The 10717-nt window shown below is 40.8% G+C and overlaps 1 protein-coding gene across 3 annotated transcripts in view; it reads left to right on the forward strand.

Moving 5' to 3' along the window:
* The window catches only part of LOC133343757 (F-box/LRR-repeat protein 7-like), a 28365-nt gene extending 24252 nt beyond the window's left edge, over positions 1-4113 (forward strand). For all 3 annotated transcript variants that reach the window (XM_061553550.1, XM_061553551.1, XM_061553552.1), the window contains 2 exons: positions 2027-2137; positions 2277-4113. In XM_061553550.1, coding sequence (XP_061409534.1) covers positions 2027-2137; positions 2277-2385 — 220 coding nt within the window. In that variant the 3' untranslated portion in view covers positions 2386-4113. The remainder of the gene's footprint in view (positions 1-2026; positions 2138-2276) is intronic.
* The last annotated feature ends 6604 nt before the right edge of the window (positions 4114-10717 follow it).

Here is a 10717-nt window from a genome sequence, read left to right on the forward strand (position 1 = left end):
ATGCATGCATTCATGTTTGTGGAAGTCAGTTTAAGCATTTTTACATATAAATGAAAGAACCCTTTTCTGATTTATTAAAATAAATAACCCGCTGTGTTCTGACTTTTGGACCACCCTGGATAATATTTGCTGGTGTTCAATGTTAATCAAGTTTCAAATGTATGTAGCACTTGAATATCTTGATAAATTGACTTTGTGTCTATTATAGTCACAGATATACATTGTTTTCATTGTATAAAACACGTTAATTTTGGTAGAAACTGGACACCCATTTAATGCAATCTATAATAAAAGGTATTGGAATTTTAAAATTAATTATAATTGGCTTGATATATATTGTACAATATTCACTTTTTTATTCCATGTTATATTTCCAAAGCATATTTCGTATTTTATGTGTATAAATAATTATAATTGATATATATAAAGAGCGTCTTCCAAAATATTGTCTTTTTTTCTCACAGTACTTTAATTATATTACTCGGATTAAAATAGCAGCGAATTAGTTGCATGTAAAATTTATGGTAAGCCTTAATGATCCTATTACGAATCATAATTTGTCAAGAAGCAGGCTGCAACGTACCTTCATTGTCAGTGTGCATAATGTATGTAGGTGTTCAATTAGACCACAAAGCATTCCCTCGTGTTAGGACCTCTGACATTTAACTCAATTTGACAACATTTCCATTGCCTCCATGTACTGTTTATGAAGGTTGCAAAGATCACGCTGTTGTATTCCATTAACTTTTGTGTAATATGCAGACAAATGCAAACGGAAACACGTGCATAATAGAGGCGTTTGTGGGGCCAGATCGTGTAAATATAAATGTGTTGTTAAACCCGCCACCAACATACAGCCAATTAGTAAGTTTTGTCACCTAAACAACAGGTGCGTGCAAAAATGTGGTATCTATTTTAATGTGTGTTCTCATCTAAGGAGAGTGTATTGTTGTAACTACCTACATTGAGAAATATACGTATTTTTAAAATTACAAATTCCGACGATAATTAGTGTTTCCTGCCCAGGATGCCAGAAGTGTATGCTCTTAGCGTTGCCATGGAAATCGGTGTTTCATTCTCAATGGTACCTTTCACGTGCAGTACAGCTTCTTGTCTGAATAGGTAATGTCATTACAGTATTGGCAAACAAAAACACAAAACAAACCTCCGTGAGCTTCACCTTGGCGTAGCCATTTGTCTCGAACAAAAGATAGATGGACTTTCCTTTTGTTTGGCGTGATATTTGTTGCTGCGTTTGATTCTTCATCTATGTTCCAACATCGACGAAATATTTAAGGAACGTATTTAATATATCCTCAATCATCGACAACATATTTAATAATGTTCAAGAATTGAAAATGTTACGTTTGTTGCACGTGTTACTATAAATAACAAGTCTTATGTTTGATTATCGACAATAAAGAATATTTGATAATCGAGGACACATCAACAGGTATCAAACATGTACAATTATCAAACAAATCTAAATATGCTGCATGTAATGTTGGCTATAATGAAACATCATTTATAAATATGTTGCGTTTAAATATGTTGTCAGTTATCAAACATATAATTGATATTTTAAATATGTTTAGTAAATGTTGTCGAAAATCGATCATATGAAGAGAAGCAAACATAGCAACAAATATCGTGGCTTACCTTTGTCCTTTGTGTTGTAGTTCCTAAATGCAAAGTTGGCCATCAAGCATGCTTTTGCATATCTTTTCAATGTTTTAGCTTGCGGAAGTAGGCGTTAATGTATTTTGCAAATGTAGAGGCAGAGTCTAAGCTTCATCACAGCACCAATACAACTTGTGTTATATTACCAGTTCGGCAATTACCCCACTAAATAGTTGAGGCATTGATAAGGGCTGGGTGCAGTCTTTTATCAGATGACCATTCCGAACATACCTTTACTTGGAATGTATGCGCCATATAAAAGATTAATTGCATTCCATTACTTCCAAGTGTAATTTCTGCTTGCTGTGTTCAATGTTCTGCTTGCGCGTGTGCCCATCTCCTGCAGTGTGTGCCTCCTAGGATCCTACTGCCGTGACTCTTTGCAGAGTGTCAAGCTCAGCTTCTGTCAGGACATCACAGAAAATGCAGTTCATAAACTGGTGGAGAATTGTCATAGGTATAATCTCTATATAAGTAAAACATATACACACATGCATTGACGTGATTATATGAAGCATATTTAGTATATAATTGCATGGATGTACTTTGTTTTTTGTTGTATGATATTTATTCTCTTTTTGTGGATTTGTGTTTAGGCTAAAGCTACTCCATTTGTATGGGTGCCGTGCTGTCAAAGATCTCAATGGCATCCAGAGAGCAAGGCCCTCTATAGAGATCCACCACGATTTACAGTCGAGAAAATGATTTAAGAGCAATTGCAATAACATTACTTCCAAACATATTTAATTGATATGAAGTCTGTTGCATAGGTTAGCATGATGTTCAGATTACCCTGTGCTAAAGAGCCACAAATAACCATCACTAAAATGGAATGTGAAGAGTTATTCAGCATGTTCTACATATGACAACTTTACAATGAACATCTCCACTATTATTACTATAATGACTTAGAAACAATCGTTGTTCAGCAGTGTATAAAAGACAGATATGTTAATCACATTTTCGCAAATGACCATAAAAACCTGGCAGAGCAGTCTGTTTTTAAGCAATTAAGCCAAATCAAGCGTAAGGACACGAATTGGGCTTTTAATTAACGTGGAACTAAGTCTAATTCAAACATTGGACATATGTACTGAGTATATTTGTGATCTGCCCATTATTCCAAATTCGCATCTCCAAAGGTAAGCAAGCTATGTATTTGTAACAATGCATCAAATTATTGGGAGGTAAATTGTTTTTGTTCTCATATCTGCTTGAGATGCAGCAAAATATGTGAATTGCACACATGGTCATCATTAGCATATGTGCCCTTTAATTGGCTTTTGAGATGCAACGATCATTTGGTTGCAGTTCATGTCTTGTGAATTTGGCTGACCTGTTGATGGATCCAGGGTCCCAGATGACAATTGAAAGCATACATAATAGAACCCAGGAGAGAGCATACAGACACAGCACTGAGAGAACAGAGGGAGGCAGAGAAATCAGAAATGGAGAAGCCAAGATTTAAACGTGGATACACCAACGATAGCAGTAATAGAGCACCATTAGGATTATTAAGAATATTCAGTCATTGTTCTATAGCATGAGACAATCGTGGTCGGGCATTAATGTGTCGTATTAGGCACATGCACTGCCCTGTGGGATGTGTCATGTCCCACTTAATGGGCTGTTGACACTTGGGTATGTGGACATCGTGGTGCCAATGTCACCCAGCCTATGGGCCCTGATTGGAGCCACTTCGGCAAATTCTCTCAGGCTGCTGTGATTATAAGATGCAAATAGGACCGAGCTGGGTATGTAACAATGCATCAATTATCGATTTAAATGAGATCCAATATTCGTGCTAGTGCATCGAATTTTGCTTGCACGACTTTATTGTTTTCTATTCAGTTATGCTATTCTTGAAAAAAATCACTTTTTTTTTGTAATGACCATGATTTGTGATAATTCATCGAGCTCCAAGGGGGGGAAATTGTTACACGGAGATATGGAGCAGACTCGGTGGAAATCTGTTTTTTTCAAATCCACGACATCGTCTGTGCCATCAATTGGCCTTAGATTTTTTTAAAAATGCAAGTTTTCTGAGTTTCATCTGTCACTTTTAGCTCATTAGGAAATATGATGAAACGTCGCAAAACTCTTTAAAGGGGTATATCTACATGTGTACTGCATCTGCATCTTAAAACTGTTAAATTAACACATTTTTGTAAAGAGCGTGTGCTTTATATAGAAACGAAACATTGCCCGATATATAAATGTTGCTTGTGTGGTTATAGTGTAACTTTAATGTGTCAATTGCTTGACATCGTGATATACTTTTACATGAATCAGGAAAGATTTGACATATTCAATGTCAGCTGTAGTGTTTTGCTTTTCTATGTAAAATATTAAATGCTAAATTATGATTGTATACTTTTCATTAACTTCTGATTATATTACCCAGTGCTGCAAAATAAAGTAATGGAACATTTAACACAAGTTTGAAAATCTCGAATGTTTATGTCTACATTAAATCTGTTTGAGTCTCACTCACAACATATACTAATGCATGCTTCCTTGATGACAGTCAAATGTTGTCTGATTGTTTGGAAAAGTTGTGCTTTTTAATATAACGTTGAGAGCATGAACACTTTTAACATGACACTCACGTGTCATTCCATAGCAGACCCAACACAACAACGTCCACAGCAATGGATAAGCTTAAACCGCATTTTATTAACAATTACTTTGTTGCATCACAGCTTCCAGGTTTTGCCCAACCCCATCTGCCCAGTGTTCTCACACCACGAGATAGCACGTCTTCACAACAACCACCCTACCCGCATGCTCTCACTCAAGTCGCCCGTCTCTCTGTGATACACAGGTTTCCATGTCTTCCCCGAGCTCATTCATCATCTCAGTCCTCAGAAGTCAAACCTCCCATCTTTATGCTGAAAAATCCCAACCCCTTGTTCACTCCTGTCCATCCTTCCGACTTGCCTTCCCACAAACGCTCCTAGCTTATCCACATTAAGGTAAACAGGCAACACTGGCGTGCTTTCGAGTCATCGGCTCAAAATTATTTAACGGCCGCTTCGTACACTCCCTATTAAACAACTCCCCACTTAAATTTCGATTTAAAGCTTTCGTGACTGCAGGGATTCATCTTCTTGGTTCTTTCGGTTTTATTTTTATGATTTTATTACTTCCCTTCTACGTGACTTTACCGAAAGAACCAAGAAGATGAACTCCCCACTTCTCCACAAACCCTGGCGCCTTCGCCACTTTAATTCTATTCTTGCGTATGATGGCAATGTGTTCAGGCGCTAATTGCCAATGTCGAGGTCTGGTAGTCACGAGAAAGCTTCAGGAGAGAGTTCGTGTCGTTTTGCTTTTCCGTTAAAGCAGCGCAGACAACAGTGGCTTGCTATGTGATCCCTAGTTTGGGTTTCATGACCACAATCACACTACTGTGGCTTGTCTTTAATTAACCACGTAAGAAGGAGATGTCCACATCGGCCAGCGTGTTCAAGGAATGTTAAAGCCAGGACGTGGGACAGAGATGTTTATTCGAATGAGGTAGATGAGAGCCTGCTCGCGATCCACTTGTTACTAATACCCTCATCTAGGCGAAATGGGCATCGTTAATTATAACCACTTTAAACATTGCTTTTCCATTAAACGCTATCCCGGCTCAGCCTCCTCCTCAGCTGATGTAATAGCGATGCAAACACACACCAGAGACCTACTTTGTCTTATTGCAATCCCCTTGCACAAAAGCCCAATGGTCAATGTGTACTCTTTCTACGGCTCGACTTGCAGCATCACAACAACACATGCCATCCATATTCACCAAATACACATCAGAGCCTCTCGCAGTATGTGTGTTTATCTGGAAATAACGGGCGAATGCACGGACTGTACTTAAATTAACCAATTGGAACGATATCTGATCCCTGTGCCCAACCAGTGTGGTGAAGTATGGGGCCGTCCATAAATGACGTCACGCACCTAGCGGGGCGGGGGGGAGGTGAGACATTTGTGACGATGTGTGACGGGGGGGGGGGTGAGAAATGTGACGTCACATCAAAATGCGCAATTTTAAATAAATATAGACAACACGTTCTACTTAATTAAATAGACTTTTTTTAAATAAATGTTTTCTCCTACAACATCAGGGTGCAACGCCACATTAAATACGCCCTACAATGACAATAGCTGAAAGCGATTTGAAGCATGTTTTATATTTATTTGGGGGGGGCAGGGCTTTGTGACGTCATTTGAGGGGTGGGGGGGTCTGACTTTGTGACGCCGTGTGACGATGGGGGTGGGGGGGTTAAAAATCGTCCAAAATCGCGTGACGTCATTTATGGACGGCCCCTATGGTAAAACAACGCCCCCATTACCAGCACGGCGTTGGGGGGGCCTTAATCCAGCAGTGCACTGATAAAATACATGGCAATCTTTCCTCTCCTCTGCACTCATGTCGTGTTTTCGTATTGTTTGTTCTTGTAACTTTCTCACCCGCCCCTACTGGACATGTGTGAAAAGTAGATGTCTCTTCTTGGTTCTTTCGGTAAAGTCACGTAGAAGGGAAGTAATAAAATAATAAAAATAATAAAATAATTATCACGACGTTTCGGCCACAACGCAAGCAGCCGTCCTCAGGTGAAGACCAGAACTTTACCGAAAGAACCAAGAAGATGAATCCCTGCAGTCACGAAAGCTTTAAGTAGATGTCTCGCTCATCGGATTGCCCCAGTACAAATAAAGATTCTGATTGCTAAAAGGCTGTACCAATGGTTCACCCATAGCCCGTTCACTGCTCAACTTCGTAGTCTTCACGCACAAGCACCACCACCACCACGGCTTGAGGGCATTATTTAAAAGCAGCGCTCATTGCCGCCGAATTACTGTGCAGTCCCTTTCATGTGACCACTGTTTCATTGCTTTTATGGCTTTATTTTGGGGATTTTCGAAAAGTTTTTTGGTTTGGCCATGTTTGTTTGTTGTAGTACAGAGTTAGACTGATGGCCTTAATCTAAGTTGTCTTGTGGTTGTTGTTGTTTGACTTGCATCCCACTGGGATTTTTGCACAGGGTTGGTGTATGGTGATTTTTCTGCAATATTTTCATGTCTTTTCTTGGATTTTCTATTTGCACATAGTCACTTTAAGATGTTTTCTTGTGCATGTTTTTGTTTTTTGTTTGTTGCGGTTGCACCCGATTCAAGAGCCGAATGGCTCACAGGGCTATACCTAATAAATGAATTCTATATTTGAAGCTTTCGTGACTGCAAGTATTCATATTCTTAGGTTTTTTCGGTAATAAAAGTAAAATAAAATAAAAAATATTTATTTTATTTTTATTTTACTTTTATTAATTTTTATTTTTTACCTACGTGACTTTACCGAAAAAACCTAAGAATACTAATAAATGAACTTTGAACTAAATGTTATGATTGGCATTCGTTGTGTTCATTATACACGTACTCGTGAACCATGATCAAGCCACTGCTGGATGAACCAATGAAGGCCTCCCCAAGCCGCCGCCGCCACTTTTAACGATCCATATCTTGATAATAGTTTTTTTACCCTCATATCTGGCAACAAAACTGACACCTTTTTTACAAGGAGTCATGTTTACATAGACCACAATACCTGCAGTCATAATGCAAACAAAAAACATAACTCTGATAATGTGCACTGTCCTTGAAGTTGATTGGTCCAGGACAGTGCACATTATCAGAGTTATGTTTTTTGTTTGCATTATGACTGCAGGTATTGTGGTCTATGTAAACATGACTCCTTGTAAAAAAAAGTGTCAGTTTTGTTGCCAGATATAAGGGTAAAAAAACAATTATCATATTTTTACTGGCAAATGAGGTTCCAATGGTGATCCATATCTTATTTATTCACGTTTGTTTACCGAGGAAAGCCTCACAAGTCTTTGTTTCCCAGCAGGGTTCTGCCAAGTTGTGTTTTAATCCGATCCCGCGATGTCACCATCCACCTAATATCTGCACGCGAAACTAATCGCACCGCTCCATCTCCACAGTTGACGTCCTCTGTGGGACGTCTTCCATACCTTGGCTGCCACTCACATTATCATCATTATTACGTTATTGTAAATGTTGTAGATTTACTCTCCAACACACCGGTGTGCTGTACTAGTCACGAATTGGCCACGTTCTGTTTACGTGACAAATCTTACTAATTCGCTGTGTCGGGTGGTGGCGGGTTTAACGACACATTTATATATTTACGCAATCTACCCCAAACAAGCTCTATTATGGACGTTATTATTGCGTTGTTTCTTCTGTGACGCGGTTGTTTTTTGCTCCGATTTCAGATCGCGTCATTGTACTCGTTTTTTTACGATTTAGCTTTTGTCCTTTTGATGTACGTCGGTGTTGAGCAGCTCCTTGGAGACGAGTGTGTAAGTCTTTGTTATTTGCGTAGGTGGAGATTGTTCACAGCTCCGCCATGAGGACAAGCCTCACTGTGGGCACCTCTGTGGTCACAAATCTGTTGTTGTCACAAATCTGTGTTGTTGTCGCTTCTCTGTGGTGTGGTCACCGATCTGTGGTCATCTCTCTGTTTGTCTTCGTCTTGGACAATCGCCCCTACTGCAGTCCTCTCTCCCATTCTAAATATTTCTCTCCCCACCCTTAATTGAACGCCTCTCCAGATGTTAGCCATCCGACCATCTGCTCTGAATGATCACAACCCGTTCCATTTCTCATCCGGCCACATGTGCTCATAATTATTACAACCTGTTTAATTTTACAAATCGTTAACGTTTATGTATTTAGTCCCCCTACCATATGTATGTTAAACTTCTTTCGCACCGTACGCGACCCTGGTCACGCCGGCAAGCGAGACCAACCCGTTTCTATTGACTGATCACCTGGTTACAGCGAAAACAACTCGAACGCGTGCCGTTTCAAACCTTTAATGTAACGTTTAACATCCAGATAGTTTAAATGTAAAAACAAAAACTTCAACCCGTGTCCGTTTCGAATGAGGCTCAAGCGTTGAAAGCAGTTCACACGTTTACGGACTAATATAAAGTTATATTGTGCAACACCGAACTTAACCATCAACTAAGCAGAGCTGTAATCCGCGGTTTCATGCAAATCAACCTCATAAACACGAACGGAAGTTGTGTTTACTGTGAGTGTGTGTTCATATCAGCCACAAAACACAGCAATAATTCACGTCACGGACATTCCAGAAACGGAACACGTCTACCGAGGACTTTCCCCGAGTTGTATATGAAGCGATTAAATAATTTTGCGTGCATCACGATCATCAGTCACATCGTGGAAGGTGGCGACCAGTTTGGGGAGGTCTTAATAAAGCAGTGGATTAGCCGTGGCCTGTGATGGAATGCGTGTGCGCGTGACTCTTCCTAAATTGAAAATAAAACGGCATTGTCCACATAATAGAGGCTTTCTTGTGGCTAGATCGCGTAAATATATAAATGTGTCGTTAAACCCCACCACCACCCGACACAGCCAACTGGTAAGGGTTGTCACGTAAAGAGAACGTGGCCGATTCGTCTCGAGTACAGCACTAACCGGTGTGTTGGAGAGCCAAGCCACAACATTTACAAACTGAGGACTGGCTACAATCTGGCTTGGCTCTCCAACACACCGGTGTGCTGTACTAGTGACGAATTGCCCACGTTCTCTTTACGTGGCAACCCTTACTAGTTGTGTCGGGTTTTAACGACACATTCATATCATTAGACCTCCTTTGCCAGTACCAAAATATAATAGGGGTTTTCCCCTTTCTTTTGAGGCTCAAAAGAAAGCTGTCTCTGGTGTGGACCAATCAGTTTCAAGGACAATGCCATATATTATCAGTGTGTTTTTTGTTTGCATTTTGACCACAAGTATTGTGGTTAAATTTCGATTTCGTGAGAATTGTATTTTATTAAGTTGTATTTTTATTATTTTATTATTTCCCTTCTACGTGCCTTTACCGAAAGAACCAAGAAGATAGTGTGCTTAACGCAGACATAATTCCTTGTAAAAAGGCTTCAGTTTTGTTGCCAGAAAAAAAGGGGGAAACCCTTATTATGACACATCCATATATTTACGCGATCTAACCAAAACAACCCCACCTCCCCCTCTATTATGGGTGATATTGGTCGCGAAAGCCCTGGTTCTACTACTCACTCCTACGTGATGAACAGGGCATTGTCCCCCCCGTGTCGTCTCTCTGGCGTTGACCCGCCAAAGGCCACGTGGACAAACAGCGCGAGGCGGAACTAGCGACTCAAGACGCGCAAGTTGGCGTGGGGACCGTGGGGGTCGGAGACGTTTTGTTCGACAACAATAGAACAAACAAAAAACACGTCTGTCAAGTCGGGCCAGTTGTGGAACTACCTTGCCGTAAAAGGGATGGGGGAGGGCTGGTTCGTGCCATGATCGGTTTACCCCGTATTTGCTTTTTTGCTCAGCCGCTAGGCACTTGACTCACATTACCACCCCCAGCACTAAAACAAACTCCACGTGATGATGGAGGAGCCATCGCTCGTGGAGTCTTGAGTTCCGTTTGGGGGTCGTTCATAAATGACGTCACGCACCTAGGGGGGGGGGGTCAGACATTTGTGACGATGTGCAACTTTAAATAAATATAGACAACACGTTCTACTTAATTAAATAGACTTTTAAATAAATGTTTTCTTGTTTTCTCCTACAACATCAGAGTGTAGCGTCACATAAAACACGCACTACAATGACAATAGTTTAAAGCGATTTGAAGCATGTTTTATTTGGGGGGGGGGGGGGCAGAGCTTTGTGACGTCATATTTGAGGGGGGGGGGGTCTGACTTTTTGTGACGCCGTGTGACGAGGGGGGGGGGGGTCAAAAATGGTCAAAAATCGCGTGACGTCATTTATGGACGGCCCTTTGACGATAAATGCCACCGGGTTGCCGTCGACTAAACTCGGTCCCACATTCCCACTCCTCGTCCGTTTTCACCGGGCACGGGGGGGGAGGTGGTGGTGGTGGGTGGGGATGATGCGCCGTGCACCACACCACCCCCCTGCTGCTGCGTGGTGATTGACGTCAAGGAGCGAGTGGGTG

The sequence above is a fragment of the Lethenteron reissneri genome, chromosome 18 (genome assembly GCF_015708825.2).
Source record: "Lethenteron reissneri isolate LAM-NWPU_2019-01 chromosome 18, ASM1570882v1, whole genome shotgun sequence".
NCBI lineage: Eukaryota > Metazoa > Chordata > Hyperoartia > Petromyzontiformes > Petromyzontidae > Lethenteron > Lethenteron reissneri.